Source organism: Mandrillus leucophaeus, unplaced genomic scaffold (genome assembly GCF_000951045.1).
Source record: "Mandrillus leucophaeus isolate KB7577 unplaced genomic scaffold, Mleu.le_1.0 Scaffold245, whole genome shotgun sequence".
In the NCBI taxonomy this organism is placed as follows: domain Eukaryota; kingdom Metazoa; phylum Chordata; class Mammalia; order Primates; family Cercopithecidae; genus Mandrillus; species Mandrillus leucophaeus.
The window spans coordinates 132,729-149,115 of record NW_012102532.1 but is presented as its reverse complement, the minus strand read 5'-3'; the positions used below and the strand labels follow the sequence as shown (position 1 = coordinate 149,115).

Genomic DNA, 16,387 nt, shown 5'->3' with positions numbered 1-16,387 from the left:
AAAAACACCCAAATGCTCATGAGGCTAAGAGTGGGTTGTGAGGACAGACGGGTGGCTGAGCAGGGAGGTAGGCAGAGGGACAGAGGGAATGTTCTTCTGGAAAATCCTCTGGCTCATCATGTTCTGCAAAAGGCCAACAGCCCTGCATTATTCAGCCTTTCTTGCTGGAATGCAGATTAGACACTAAGAATCTTTCCTTCCCTCCCATTTCCTCTTTGAGACCATTGAGCTACATTTCTCCTTCTACCTGGACACCCCCTTACCCTTAAATTGACCATCAGAACATTTGCACCCAGACTGAGAGCCAGAGTTCTTGACACCTGGCCATAGGCCTGGGCCATCTGAGGCTGCCTTTGCAGGTGGATCCCGAGCCATTCCTGGATGTCTGCATATACGACACCTGCTCCTGTGAGTCCATTGGGGACTGCGCCTGCTTCTGCGACACCATTGCTGCCTATGCCCACGTGTGTGCCCAGCACGGCAAGGTGGTGACCTGGAGGACAGCCACATTGTGCCGTGAGTCCTGACGCACTCATGTTCTCAGATGCCCTCCCTTCTTCCCATGTGTCTATGCTTTAAGACCTTGTGAGTGCAGGAGGATACCTTCATGGGAGAGAGAAGACAGAGCTCTAGTTGGGACTGGATGGCCAAGAGCTAAGGAGGGTTAAGATGTTGGCTTAGTAAGAAGTTCATATTATGGGTAAGGCAGGACATGGATTCAAGGCATGAATATGTGGAGATTTTTCTTCTGGAGAGATTCTGGCAGAAGAAGAGGGAATGCTGATGAAAAGAAGGAAGTCGGTTTGTGTCTTTAATTAGACAACAATTATATTTGCCAATATGAGTGATCAACTCATACATTCATGTCTATAGAGTCTTTCTTTGGATGTAACCAACTTAATGTTTTTATGTAGAAAACTGGGCCAGGCACAGTGACTCACACCTGTAATCCCAGTGTTTTGGGAGACTGAGGCCGGAGGATTCCTTGAGTCCAGGAGTTCAAGACCAGCCTGGGCAACACAGCAAGACTGTATCTCTACAAAAATAAAGAAATGAATTCAGAACCAATAGATTCTGGTTGAGGTGCTTCAACCGTCCAGAAGTCTCTAATATTGGTGACTCCCATAGTCCCTTAGTTCCCCAGCATTGTCTCCAGATGCCTCAGGGCCATCACCACATGGGTCTGCAGTCCTGGGCCTTTTGTGGTCACAGCCTTGTCTCCTGTCTACACAGCCCAGAGCTGCGAGGAGAGGAATCTCCGGGAGAACGGGTATGAGTGTGAGTGGCGCTATAACAGCTGCGCACCTGCCTGTCGAGTCACGTGCCAGCACCCCGAGCCGCTGGCCTGCCCTGTGCAGTGTGTGGAGGGCTGCCATGCCCACTGCCCTCCAGGTGAGGCCTCTATCCCTGGGGGTCGGGCTGGTGGGATGGGATAGGGATGGGTGGAAAGGTGCCTCTAGGTCTTGCTTCATCTCAGCCTCCACCGGCCATGTCCCGTCTCTGACCTGCAACCCTGCCACAGGCCGTCTCCACGGGTTCTTTCATCAGAGTCAGGCCAACTGTGATTTTTCCCAAGTCGAGCTCCTCCAAAATGCTTTTCTGTGCCTATTTATGGGATTCTCGTCTAAAGCCGCCCCTGCCGATAGAACTTTCTGCAGTGGGGGAATGTTGTATTGAATGTAACTGTGACGAGTGTGTCTGAGGAACTGAATTTTGAATTTTACTGAATTTAAATAGCCACATGCAGTTTGTGACTATCATATGGTACAGCACAGCTCTAGAGTTACTGAAGGTGTTATTCAGAAGAGCAGAAAGAGCCCTGGAGATAAGATTTCATTTGTCCTGAGGCTTGGGGAGGTGGGGTAAGGTGAGGGAACCCCTATTCCCAGTTTTGCAGAGGGATCAATCAAAGCACAAGGAGGAAAGATGCTCCTTGAGTGGTGGGGTGACCCCTGGGGTGCGGCCAGGAGAAGCTGGCTTCTAGGGCAGGAGAAGGAGTTGGCCCCTCCTTTTTAGTTAAAAGTGAGGCTTCCTCGTGTGAAAGGGGAGTAGTTTGGTTCCTAATGAGAGCTTTCTTTTGCAGGGAAAATCCTGGATGAGCTTTTGCAGACCTGCGTCAGCCCCGAAGACTGCCCGGTGTGTGAGGCGGCTGGCCGGCGTTTTGCCTCAGGAAAGAAAGTCACCTTGAATCCCAGCGACCCTGAGCACTGCCAGATTTGGTAAAACAGATTTCGGGGTCGTTTGGAGTGATGAATCTTATTGCTTCTCTGGGGGCCAGCTCAGAGACTAGGTTTTGGGTAAACAGTCCTAGCTACATGAGTTGAGAGATTGAGTTTGTTTTCTTTGTTTATTTATTTAATTCATTGTTTAGTTTATCGTTTTGTTTGTTCCTAGGGTTTGCTACTTTTTCTTTAGGGATGGGCTAGACTGCTTCCTCCGCATATATTCCTCCACAATGTTTTTGCTCTTAATAGGCTTTTAAGTCCTAAGAGGTTTTTGCTTTTCTCACTGAAGGTGGGGTGTGGTCACTCACTGTCCTTGTAGGTCATGACTAGTCTGAGCAGAGGTGTCCATAAAAATCGGATTTCTTTTTTCCTGGAGGTGGGGACTCAGGAAAGTGAGATGGAACGCAGGGCCCTCAGGGTAGTAAGAACCTCGTGGGGGCCATAGTCAAGGTCGCAGGGTGTGGCTGTCATAATAGGGAGGGAATGTGCTCATTGCTCTCATCCTGGGTTCTCACTGGACTTGCCTCTGGGAAACTGGCCTTTGGGGAGGTGAGAAGGAGTCCTCAGGGTGAGCTCTGAGCCCTCTGAAGTCCTGCTCATAAGTAGGGAACATTTATTAAAATCCAGATCTATTCAACACCACTCCCTGACACTGATCAAGCCTTCTGGGAACTTAAACTTGAGAACGTAAATTTGCTGGGGAGGGGCTGTGGTCACAGCTGCCAAAGTCAGATCCTGCCGCCACCATCTGTACAAACAAGAACGAACACTGCCTGGGGTGAGTTTTCTAGCAAACACAGGAAACTAGAAAGTATGTCACTCACGCACCGTTACCCAAGGATTGAAGCAGTAAATCTCGTGGATCACGGGAAGGAGGAATTAATCCTAGTAAGACTCTGCCTGCGCGCACACTGTATGCTGAAACAGGGACTGTAGGGAGCAAAGGGTGGGGTGATTCTGATGCTGGCTTGGGGTTCTGTGCCAAAAGGGCATGAGAGCTTTGAGCCCTCTCCCCACCTCCTTTGCTGGCACACGGGCAGGGGCAGCTGCCACAGTGCGTGCTGAAGCTCAAGCAGTGTGTGGACAGTAGTCCCACAGCAGGCTGGGGGCATCACCTGGGATCAAGCCACAGGGGGACACTTCCCAGGCTCAGGGCACTGCCATCTTGTCAGCTTTACTGGGAGTGCTGAAGGCCAGGTGCCTCCAGGGCTGAGAGTCCGAAGAGATGATCGGGGCCCACGTTGGTCTCCACCACACAGGGCCACTTGATTTCACCTGTGGTCTGGCAGGTCTTGCCACTTTCCAGGACGGTGGCAAAAAGGTGATGTTACCAGCAGAGCCTGGAAATTTGGCATGTTAGTGTAGGAGTTTGTGAATTAGGAACCAAAAAGAAATGAATTCAGAACCAATAGATTCTGGTTGAGGTGTTTCAACCATCCAGAAGTCTCTAATATTGGTGACTCCCAGAGTTCCTTAGTTCCCCAGCATTGTCTCCAGATCCCCCCAGGCCGTCACCACATGGGTCTGCAGTCCTGGGCCTTTTGTGGTCACAGCCTTGTCTCCTGTCTACACAGCCCAGAGCTGCGAGGAGAGGAATCTCCGGGAGAACGGGGTGGGGCCACTGCTCTGCTACAGACTTGTGTGTGCTTGGGGCTGGGCAGAGCCTGGCCAGTACCCGGCACACGAGAGGTGCTTATCCTATGTCTGCTGGAGGCATGAGCGAATGTCTTTTCCTAGGCCTAACATCTTGGGGACCCCTGTCTACTACTGCCAAATAATTTGTTCTGCTAGATAAAACTGGGGTTTTGAATCTTTATTCATCTTTCCGCAATGTTTTTGCTCCAATTTTTTCTCTCTTCCTTAGGGCTCAACATATTAAACATGTTTTAAAATTCATACAATAGCCGGGCGTAGTGGCTCAAGCCTATAATCCCAGCACTTTGGGAGGCTGAGGTGGGCGGATCATAAGGTCAGGAGATCGACACCATCCTGGCTAACACGGTGAAACCCCGTCTCTACTAAAAATACAAAAAATGAGCTGGGCGTGGTGGCGGGTGCCTGTAGTCCCAGCTACTCAGGAGGCTGAGGCGGGAGAATGGCATAAACCTGGGAGGTGGAGCTTGCAGTCAGCCGAGATCGCGCCACTGCACTCCAGCCTGGGTGACAGAGTGAGACTCTGTCTCAAAAAAAAAAAAAACAAAAAAAAAAACTTTATATTCTGTTAGAATATGTACTGTAAAGCATTTATCTTCGACAGAACATTTACAAGCACAGGTTAGTGTCCACATTTTAGTAACTTGTAAGAAGGCTTGGATTATAATTAAGTATTCATGTTGCTAAAGATGTAGGTTGAAAAGAAATCAGCTTTGAGTGGCTGTGTGGATGGCCTAGAACAACGAATATATTTTTTCATGTCCCAGGATGGGCTAAAGCTTTGGTTTCTAGAGTCAAAGGAAGTCTGCTACGTGTGTATTTTATGTGTGTGTGTGTGTGTGTGGGGGTGCATGCTATTTGGGGACAGATGTTAAATAGTGACATCTCACTTGGGTATAGAATGGTCCATGGGATCTCAAGTTCAGGTGGAACAGGCAGGAGATTCTGTGGGAATATGGAAGTGGTCGTACACTATAGGGCTCAGAAGTGTCCATAGGTTCTTCCTGAACCATTTCAATTTCTTCGCTCTTTGCTGCAGCCACTGTGATGGTGTCAACCTCACCTGTGAAGCCTGCGAGGAGCCGGGAGGCCTTGTGGTGCCTCCCACAGATGCCCCGGTGAGCCCCACCACTCCATATGTGGAGGACATCTCGGAACCGCCCTTGCACGATTTCTACTGCAGCAGGCTGCTGGACCTGGTCTTCCTGCTGGATGGCTCCTCCAGGCTGTCCGAGGCTGAGTTTGAAGTGCTGAAGGCCTTTGTGGTGGACATGATGGAGCGGCTGCGCATCTCCCAGAAGTGGGTCCGCGTGGCTGTCGTGGAGTACCACGATGGCTCCCATTCCTACATCGGGCTCAAGGACCGGAAACGACCATCAGAGCTGCGGCGCATTGCCAGCCAGGTGAAGTATGCAGGCAGCCAGGTGGCCTTCACCAGTGAGGTCTTGAAATACACACTGTTCCAAATCTTTGGCAAGATCGACCGCCCTGAAGCCTCCCGCATCGCCCTGCTCCTGATGGCCAGCCAGGAGCCCCAACGGATGTCCCGGAACTTTGTCCGCTACGTCCAGGGCCTGAAGAAGAAGAAGGTCATCGTAATACCGGTGGGCATTGGGCCCCATGCCAACCTCAAGCAGATCCGCCTCGTTGAGAAGCAGTCCCCTGAGAACAAGGCCTTCGTGCTGAGCGGTGTGGATGAGCTGGAGCAGCAAAGGGATGAGATTGTTAGCTACCTCTGTGACCTTGCCCCTGAAGCCCCTCCTCCTACTCTGCCCCCCGACATGGCACAAGTCACTGTGGGCCCAGGGCTCTTGGGGGTTTCGACCCTGGGGCCCAAGAGGAACTCCATGGTTCTGGATGTGGCATTTGTCCTGGAAGGATCGGACAAAATTGGTGAAGCCGACTTCAACAGGAGCAAGGAGTTCATGGAGGAGGTGATTCAGCGGATGGATGTGGGCCAGGACGGCATCCACGTCACGGTACTGCAGTACTCCTATACGGTGGCGGTGGAGTACCCCTTCAGCGAGGCACAGTCCAAAGGGGACATCCTGCAGCGGGTGCGAGAGATCCGCTACCAGGGTGGCAACAGGACCAACACTGGGCTGGCCCTGCAGTACCTCTCCGAGCACAGTTTCTTGGTCAGCCAGGGTGACCGGGAGCAGGCGCCCAACCTGGTCTACATGGTCACCGGAAATCCTGCCTCTGATGAGATCAAGAGGTTGCCTGGAGACATTCAGGTGGTGCCCATTGGAGTGGGCCCTCATGCCAATGTACAGGAGCTGGAGAGGATTGGCTGGCCCAATGCCCCCATCCTCATCCAGGACTTTGAGACGCTTCCCCGAGAGGCTCCTGACCTGGTGCTGCAGAGCTGCTGCTCTGGAGAGGGGCTGAAGATCCCCACCCTCTCCCCTGCCCCTGGTATGCTGGCACCTTGTGTGCAGGTGGGAGGGCTGGGCGAGGGCTGGCGTGGCCTTGGTGCTGCATGCATCTGCTGAGATACGACTCGGGTTCTAATCCTGGCTTCCCTGCTCTGTGTGCCCTTGGTTGAACCTTGCCTTCAAAGGGCCCGTGTTTCCTCACCTCCCTGGCAGGGAGACAAACTGTGATCCTTTTTCGGGGGAAGATCTTATTGTGCGTGCTTATATAAATTCAAAGGTAGTGGAAGCCTATTGTTAACGTTTAAACAATACCAGTAAGGAGTAAGAAGAAAAAAGCAAGTCTGTCTTTATCACACAGCCTCTTCCCCACCCAATTCCACCCTCTGCCTTCAAGGTAACCTCTGTTAAAGGTGGTGACAATAAGCTTCCTTTTGACCATACCGGGTGGGTGAAATTATTCTGAGTAGCTGACATTCTTCAGGGCGAGACCAGGGAGTCAGGTGCCAGGTAGCAGGTGCAGTCTTCAGAAACTGGTGTCAGACTGCTGTAGTTTGAATCTTGTCTCTGCTACTTGCTAGCTGGGTAATCTTGGGCAAGTACTTAACCTCTTTGTATATCAGTCTCCTCATGTATAAAATGGGGATAATAATAGCATCTACGTGCTTAAAATAGTATCTGACACATGACAAGTGCTCAAAAAAATGCTTGCTCCCACTGCTATATTACTACCTTTTACTGACACTGGCATCTAATCCATTCCTACTTCCTGAATGTCTTTATTCGATGTGTTTGGGACCATCCCAGAATTACTAGCCTTCTTTTAGTATCTTTTAGTATCTTTTGAGTCTCACACTTGTCAGTACTTTTGTTTGTTTTTATTCATGTTCATAGATTTAAATTCTTGTAATATTTTTGCTGAGGAAAGCAACAATTACATCATTTCATCAAATCTCAGATGTGCTCAGACACTAAGAGGAGCACTAGGCATTTGTAGCTGGAATAATCACAGTACGTTCACCTGCCCTGCGACATCTGAGGACAGTAGCTCATTGTCCAGGGAAGGGCTGCCGCTCCATTTCCTTTTGCAATCTCCTCGTATTGCCAGGCCGGTATTTTACTCAATTCTAGAAAAGTGGTGGCCCCTTGTTACTGAGGAAGTCCATGCCTGCCGCTTTTATTTGTAGACATTCAAACTTCCTTTGGGTAGAATTGGAGTCTTCTCAATGTCTCCAATCCTGAGGTAATCAGGCCCCATTAACTCCCATCTCTCCCATCCCCTCCTCCCTGGCCCACATTGCCCTTGCACTAATGAAGGCACTCCCCCGCCCTTGGTGGTGCCACGTGGTCAGCGTGCCCTGTAGATCCTATTGGATTTCAGGTTGCAGGCCTGGCGGCCAGTGTCCCTGCTGGCACCTGTGTGCTTACCTTCCTGGTTGTCATTGCAGACTGCAGCCAGCCCCTGGACGTGATCCTTCTCCTGGATGGCTCCTCTAGTTTCCCAGCTGCTTATTTTGATGAAATGAAGAGTTTTGCCAAGGCTTTCATTTCAAAAGCCAATATAGGTGAGTGAGCAAGGCACCTGAAGCAGCCGGTGACGAAGAGGCTCTTTTTGGGGCTCCAGTTGATTCAGAATAATCCCCATTTTCTCGTTCCGTTTAGGGCCTCATCTCACTCAGGTGTCAGTGCTCCAGTATGGAAGCATCACCACCATTGACGTGCCGTGGAACGTGGCCCTGGAGAAAGCCCATTTGCTGAGCCTTGTGGACGTCATGCAGCGGGAGGGAGGCCCCAGCCAAATCGGTAACGTTGGTGCCACAGGCTAGATGCAGAACCTCCATTCTGCTTCTAATTTTTGGCATAAATGACTATGTGACCTCGGCCAGTCACTTTGCTTCTTGGCCTTAGTTTCTTCTTCTGGAAAGTGAGGGGCTAGATGCTCTTCCAGGTCTCTTCCAGATCTCAACTGGGTGTTCCTCGGAGTCTCTGAATCATTCAGCTTTTGAGTAACTTAAGGATCCTCCATGAGACAGGGTGTCCAGCCGCAGCCCGTACTGACTTGGCGTGATCTGTTCTCCATCCTCAGGGGATGCTTTGGGCTTTGCTGTGCGATACTTGACTTCAGAAATGCATGGTGCCAGGCCGGGAGCCTCGAAGGCGGTGGTCATCCTGGTCATGGACGTCTCTGTGGATGCGGTGGATGCAGCAGCTGATGCCGCCAGATCCAACAGTAAGAATCTGGTGTACAGTCCTCAATTCAGGAGAGCGAGACTTCAGAAATGATAGAGGATTAAACTTTTGGATGTTGTGGCTGATACTAAATATACTCAGTACCGACCTCTGTCCTGGTATCAAACAGCAGGAAGTTATCCAATCACAATGTGATTTGGAAACCAAACAATAATAAGTGTGTGTTGATACTACATCTTTATGACTAATTATAACCTTTAATTTCTCCACATTTTCCCTTTGTCCAGGAGTGATCCTATCTCTACGCCCTTCCTTTCTAAAGGAGGATTCGTGGTCTCTTGCTAAAATGTCATGTCTGAGGCCAGAGTGATTCATTGTGGGGCCTTGAGAACCAATGGGGACTTTCATGTATTTAGAGTTCGTTCCTGATACCAGGCTAATGGGCTTGGCAGGGTTGAATGGATGAGAGACAAAGGATCATGCTGTAGGAAAGGAAAGGATCCACATGTCCAGCCTTGTGCTCCATGAGAACATGTGCTTATCATGTTCTTAATATCAACAGGATGTGAGCCGGGACAGGTGGTAGAGTCTGAGGGACCACCTCCCAGCTGAAGGAGGTCTGGGTGAGTGGAGTGACATTGAGTCCCCTCATGGCCACCTGGAGAACAGTTAATCTTTCAGAACCCTGCCTAGGAGTGCTGTCAACCCTGTCTTTTCTCTGTTGTCTTCCTGATGTTCTTCCTGAGAAAGTTATTTGCTCTGTTTTCTATGTCACATATGAGCTACTCAAAATGCGCAAATCATATTGTATTGTATCATATTTGTAACGTATCTATTCCTTGCAAAAAACTGGGAGTTCTTTGAAGGCAAGGGAAGATCTTGCTTATTTTTGTATCATCTGTGTATGATGCACAAAATAGGTGACCATTTAATGTTTGTTGAGTGAATGAATGTGACATGTTTATGAAATCTATGATTTTAGGGTAAAGGACACTAAAAGGGAAAGGATAAATATTTGGATAATATAACAAACTTACAAGAGCTGAAAAGCTGCTAGTAGAAAATCCGCTCCAACCTGAAGCACATTGCCAATTCCTAGAAATTTCTGGAGAGCTGAATTGAGGAATTTCAGGATGGAGATTTTTTTCTCCTTTAGTATCAAGTATCCAAGGAAAGATTTTCATTGGGAAAGGAAGCAGTTGTGGTCTTGAGGAAGTGGACATGATCCAGAGCAAGTCATTTAACTGTCCAAAGCCTCGGTTTCTCATGTGTAAATGAGCATGCACATTCTCTGGGCTCAGCCCCGTGATATTTTCTCTTCTCTTCTTACATACACCAATTCCTTGGTGGTCATCTCTGACTTTGAAATTCATATCTCCTCAATTCAGCTTGCATGCTCTAACAGGCAAAACTAAACTCCTGATTTTCACATCCGTCTTTCTCATCTCAGGGAAAGGCAGTTCCAGCCTTCCAGTTCAGTTCAAAAAGCTCAGCATCCTTGATTCTTTTTCCTTTTTCCTGATACCTCCATGCAAGCCACGAATAAACTATAGCTCCATCTTCAAAACACATTGAGAGTTACACCACTCCACACCATGTCCACCAGGGTCATCTCAATCCAAGTCCCCATCATCTTTCACCTGGACTATTGAAATAGCTGTCTAACTGGAACCCCAGCTTCCACCTTTGTCCCCTGCAGCTCATTCTCAGCACAGCAGCTGCAGTAGCCCTTTAAAATCAAAGTCAGCTCCTGCGCCTCTGCTCTGTTGTCTTGGCTGGCTTTGTTTCATTCACAGAACATGGTGAGTCCTTACCATGGCCAATGGAGCATTTGCCTGATCCATGCCCTTTCCCTCTCTTGCTTGTCCCTCTCTCCCCAGCCCCCAGGAGCATGCAGTCACACTTCTGCTCTGGGGCATTTACACTCACTCTTCTCTCTGCTTGGGATGTCCCTCCCTCAGATATCCTCTTGGCTCCTTCCATCCTTATATTAGGTCTCTGCTCAGATGCCATCTTTTCACCAAGTGCTTCTCCAACTGCCATGTATGCAACAGTAACCCACACCTCAGCCCTGGGCATTCTTTTCCTCCTTATCTCATTTTGTTTTTTTCCTAAGCATTTATTCACATCTGAAATTCTATGTATTTACTTTGTTTGTGTGTGTGTTGTCTGTCTATCCATGAGGACGGGGGACAGGGAGGGACTTTATATGCTTGGTTCACTGCTGTATCCTGTTGCTTGCAATAGTACCTGACACAGAGTAGGAGCTCATTAATATCTGTTGACTGAATATCTTCCTCGTAGGGCCTGGTGTATGTGACCAGCCTGGAAAACATGAGGCTCTGTTGAGATGCTGGATATAACGTCAAGCCAGTCCATTTTGAGCCTACTTGCCCACAGATCCTTTCCTGTCTCTTTGCTAACTCTAGGAGTGGCAGTGTTCCCTATTGGAATTGGAGATCGCTACGATGCAGCCCAGCTAAGGATCTTGGCAGGCCCAGCAGGTAACTCTAACGTCGTGAAGCTCCAGCGAATCGAAGACCTCCCTACCATGGTCACCTTGGGCAATTCGTTCCTCCACAAACTGTGCTCTGGTGAGTCTTATAATACCTTTCCTACTTCTCTCAAAAAAAAGCTCCAAAACAAACCCACCATAGAAACAAAAGTACTATTCAAGAGACCTCGGGGGTGCCCATGCATAAGATTTGGCCTTGAATGAAGATTATTATGTAGACCAGGACCTTTAAGTTTCTGCTCCTGGGAGGTTTATACCACAAACCCTCATGGAGCCAGCAGAAAGCTTTCTGTGTATGGTCCTTTTCCCACTCTAATTGTCCATGTGAACTTGGCAGAGCCTAAGCTTATTTGTGTAGGAGAGATCTTGGACAAAAGAATCAGAAGACATAAGCAAGGAACCCCAGCGTTCCGTAGATATAGTCGTCTTCCCCATGGGCCTAGACTCACCCTCAACATGGCTATAAAGGGCTTTAGAAATACAATAACGTGGCGACTCGTATCAAAGTACCAGAGTTTTAAGTTGATTTCAGGTTAGAAACTTAAAAAAAATATGCTTTTGGCCAGGCATGGTGGCTCACGTCTATAATCCCAGCACTTTTGGAGGCCGAGGTGGGCGGATCATAAGGTCAGGAGATAGAGACCATCTTGGCTAACACGGTGAAACCCCGTCTCTACTAAAAATCCAAAAAGTAGCCAGGCGTGGTGGCACACACCTGTAGTCCCAGCTACTCGGGAGGCTGAGGCAGGAGAATCGCCTGAACCTAGGAGGCAGAAGTTGCAGTGAGCTGAGATTGTGCCAATGCACTCCAGCCTGGGTTACAGAGTGAGACTCTGTCTCAAAAAAAAAAAATATATATATACACATACACACACGTATACATATATACGTATATACGTATGTATATGAATTACATGTTTATGAAATGTACTTATATACATTTTATATATATGTGTATATGCACATATATGTATATACACACACACATCTACACACACACATGCTTTTTGGGGCTGGGTTTGTATATTTTCCCGTTACTAGCTGTAAGTCAGAACCTGCATAGAGCTACTGTCCTTCAGGGGAATAAGTCAATGCAAGTTTGCCCTTAAAGGGTAATAGCTCTATGCAAATTTTGACTTACAGCTAATAGCTGTACAGAGAGATGGCAGGTCTCTTGGTAGGAATCTTCAAGTAGATCTCTTTCAGGTTTCCAGGATCTTGCTTCGTCTCCCCACCTTCCCCATCCCTGGCATGATCTACATGTGAACTAAGATAATGACAGTGTAAGCCGTAGTTATTGCCAGTTATCACTGTTATTGGCATCATAATTATTAATAACCGCAGAGCATGTCTGAAGAACTACAGGATGACCACCTCTTAGCCTCGTGTCCCTATGTCTCCACTGTTAACCTTGTTCAGCTTCTTTTCAGAAGAGTTGAGATGACTTCAAAAACTTGACCAGGTTGCTTTAGCAGACATTGTGAATGGTTCAGAATTTCTGGGTGAAAGATGGGAACTAAGATCATATTTGTGTCTGTTGCAGGATTTGTTAGGATTTGCATGGATGAGGATGGGAATGAGAGGAGGGTAAGTTCCTTTCTGTTGACTTTGAAAGATTAGAGATGTGTTTGGGGCTCTTGTTCCCACTGGTTAATTTTTCCTCCTCTGGTCTTAGTCCAGTGCTTCCTCTTACTACTATGTTGTTTTTGAGGGTCCATCTGTACATCTTGTGTTTTTCTTCCCGTCTCATGTACAGGAGGCCTCCTTGCTGTGTAGGCCTGTGTTCAATTCTAGCAGTCAGTTATCTGGCAGATAGGCTTAGAGTTGGAGTACCTCATCTTTATTCCTGCCTGAATCTGCTGTTTGCTTCTGCAGCCTGGGGACATCTGGACCTTGCCAGACCAGTGCCACACCGTGACTTGCCAGCCAGATGGCCAGACCTTACTGAAGAGTCATCGGGTCAACTGTGACCGGGGGCTGAGGCCTTCATGCCCCAACAGCCAGTCCCCTGTTAAAGTGGAAGAGACCTGTGGCTGCCGCTGGACCTGCCCCTGTGAGTCCTTTGCTTCTCCAGCTGGGGCAGTGTCAAAGGGGCAGTGCTTTTAGCTTGGCTGTGCAGAAAAGTAGAGCAAGCACCAACCAGCCCAGAAGTACCCTTTTCCTCATCACCACATACACAGCGCTACCTTCACTCACCTTCCTTTCCTCCTGTGCTCTTTGGAAATGCTTTCAGCCAGTCTCAGGGATCACTGCCCTCTTTCTCTGTCTTTGGAAGGCACTTCCCCAGAATATGCATAACCAGGAGGAAGAATTGCTTTTCTGAGCTCAATGTTCAGCTTGGCTGTTGGCAAGTCAACCTTTAGGAATCTATGTATTCAGGGTGTAGCAGTGGAAGTATAGCAGTGAGAGAGACACTTCCCAGAAAACTCTCCAACCACACCTATATAGCAACAGTACATCACCAAGGTGGCCTGGATTAAGAGGAGAAAATATTTAAAGTCTATCTCATGTACACTTGTGGAGAGCATTTCATCCGTGGGCTGGGTTAGCCTTCTGCCTCATGTTTGGGAGAAATGACTGCTTATGGTGACCATGACTCAGCAGTGGATTGTAACCTTTATGCTGAACAGACATAACTGGTGGGATGCAATCAAAACTGTATGTTATAGCTCACTCTCCCTTTAGAATTTATTTAGGGAGATAAATTTCCCTCTTGGTCTAGGTGAAAACTCCACCAGACCTTATGTTATTTGTTTATTCATAAAGAAATCTGTAGTTACTTTTAAGTCATAAGACAAAGTCTCACTTGATAATTAGATACCCACTCTTGTGTAATAATCAAAACTTTGAATTTGGTTAGAGTTAAAACACCTCCCAGTCCCAATTTGGGCTGCCTGCCTCTGGAACGGAGGGTATGGTCAGCTTTTCTCTGTACAAAGAGCTTTGCCTGTTTTGATTGAAAGCATATCCTGGAAATTACTCGATGTCATTTCAAAGAGAGCTTCCTGGTACCTTATTGCGTACCACAGGTTACCCAACTGTTCTTCTATGCATGTGCATTTAGGCTGTTTCCAGCATTTTGTAATGACAAACGATGCTGCAATAAGTAAACCTGAACATATGAATTTTCATATGGTTGGAGGTGTGTCTTCAGGGTAGATTCCTAGAAATGAGATTCTTGGGTCAAAAGATAAGTGCATGTGAAGTTCCCCTTAGATATTCCCGGATTCTCATCTGACAGGTGAGATGTGGTTGTGCAGAACTGGAATGTCCATCTGTTTGCTTTTCCATCAGCGAGGTGTGAAGAGTGCATGCTTCTCCACAGCCTTGCTGAGGGAGTGTGTGGTTAGTTTTTGTTTTATTGTTTTTGCAAATTTCTTACTTTTCAGGAAAGAAATGGCATCTCGGTATACTTGAAATTCATTTCTCTAATGATGAGTTAAACATTTTTTCATATGTTTAATTGCCATTTTTTGGTTTAATTTTGTGAATTTTCTGCTCATGCCTTTCCCTATTTTTCCATTAGAAAATTTGTGATAAAAACACCTAAGATCTACCCCCTTAATAAATTTGCAAGTATACAATACAATATTGTTAGCTATTTGCAAGTTGTACAGCAGAACTCTAAAAGTTTTTGTTTTGTGTGACTGAAACTATGCCCATTGAACAGCAACTTCCCTTTTTCTCCTTCCCCTAACCCCCGCAACCACCATTCTGCTTTTTGCTTCTATGAATTTGACTATTTTAGGTATCTTCTGTAAGTGGGTTCATGCAGTAGTTATCCTTCTGTGACTGGCTCATTTCACTTAGCTTAATGTCCTCAAAGTTCATCTATGTTGTGGCATATGAAAGGATTTCCTTCTTTCTAAAGACTGAATAATATTCCATTGCATGTATATACCACATTTTCTTTATCCATTTGTCCACTGATGTGCATTTGGATTATTTCCACCTCTTGGCTGTTGTGAATAATGTTGCAATGAACATGGAAGTGTAGGTCTCTTTTTGAGATCCTGATTTCAAAGCTTTTGGATGAATACCCAGAAGTGGGATTGCTGGGTCATATGCCAATACTAGTTTTAATTTTTTGAGGAACCTTCTTACTGTTTTCCGTAGTGGCTGCACCACTTTACGTTCTCACCATCAATGCACAAGGGTTTCAGTTTCTCCACATTCTTGTTAACAGTTGGTATTTCTTGGTGTATGTGTGTGTGGGGGTGGGTGGGTAGTGGCCATTCTAACATGTATGAGGTGATACTTCTTTATGGTTTTGATTTGCATTTCCCTAATGATCAGTAATGTTGAATTTTTTTTTCATATAATTGACTTTTTGGATGTTTCTTTGGAGAAATGTCTTTTCAAGTCCATTGCTCATTTTAACATTGGGTTATTTGCATTTTTTTTTTTTGCTATTGAGTTGTGTGAGTTCCTAATATATTTTGGATATTAACCCTTTATCAAATGTATGGTTTGCAAATATTTTGTTCCATTCTGTAGGCTGCCTTTTTATTCTGTTGATTGATTGTTTGGCTGTACAGAAGCTTTTTAGTTTGATGTAGTCCCACTTGTCTATTTTTGCTTTTGTTGCCTTGCTTTTGGCAATGATATCCAAGAAATCGTCGCCAAGACCAATGTTGCAAAGTTCTTGTGTTTTCTTTTAGGAGTTTTCTAATTTCAGGTTTTACGTATCAGTGTTTAAGTTTGGTTGTGGGTTAACTTTGTGTATGATAGAAGATAAGGGTCCAATTTCATTCTTTTTCATGTGGACAGGTTGTCGTTAGTGTATAGAAACAACTAGTTTTGTATGTTGATTTTGTATTCTGCAACTGAGTTTGTTTCAACTTTGCTGAATTTGCTAACAATTTTTTGGTGAAATCTTTAGCGTTTTCTACACATAAGATCATGTCATCTGCAAGTGGAGATAATTTTACTTCTTTTTTGATAGGCACTTTTATATCTTCTTGATTCATTGCTCTAGCTAAGACTTCTCGTACTATGTTGAATAGAAGTGGTGAGAGTGGGCCTCCTTGCCTTCTTCCTGGTTAGAGGAAAAGCTTTCCGTTTTCCACTATTCAGTGTGATGTTAGCTGTGGCATTTTCATAAATGGCCTTTATTTTTTTGAGGTAATTTCCTTGTATTCTTAGTTTGTTGAATGTTTTAATCATGAAATGGTGTTTGAATTTTGACAAATGCTTTATCTGCATCTATTGACATGATAGTATGATTTTTATCCTTTGTTTTGTTAATGCTGTGTATCACGTTTTTTGATTTTTAGACGTTGAGTCATTCTCATATCTGAGGGATAAATCCTACTCAGAGTGTATGATCCTTTCATTGTGCTGTTGAATCAGTTTGCTCTCATTTTGTTGAGAATTTTTGCATCTATGTTCATCAGGAATATTGACTGTTTTTTTTTTCTTTTTTTTTT

The 16,387-nt window shown here is 46.3% G+C and overlaps 1 protein-coding gene across 2 annotated transcripts in view; it reads left to right on the top strand.

Moving 5' to 3' along the window:
• The window catches only part of VWF (von Willebrand factor), a 198,345-nt gene that overhangs the window by 103,699 nt on the left and 78,259 nt on the right, over positions 1-16,387 (top strand). For both annotated transcript variants that reach the window (XM_011982933.1, XM_011982932.1), the window contains exons 25-34: positions 360-516; positions 1,234-1,392; positions 2,084-2,219; positions 4,918-6,296; positions 7,702-7,818; positions 7,916-8,056; positions 8,340-8,483; positions 10,873-11,037; positions 12,502-12,545; positions 12,834-13,011. In XM_011982933.1, coding sequence (XP_011838323.1) covers positions 360-516; positions 1,234-1,392; positions 2,084-2,219; positions 4,918-6,296; positions 7,702-7,818; positions 7,916-8,056; positions 8,340-8,483; positions 10,873-11,037; positions 12,502-12,545; positions 12,834-13,011 — 2,620 coding nt within the window. The remainder of the gene's footprint in view (positions 1-359; positions 517-1,233; positions 1,393-2,083; positions 2,220-4,917; positions 6,297-7,701; positions 7,819-7,915; positions 8,057-8,339; positions 8,484-10,872; positions 11,038-12,501; positions 12,546-12,833; positions 13,012-16,387) is intronic.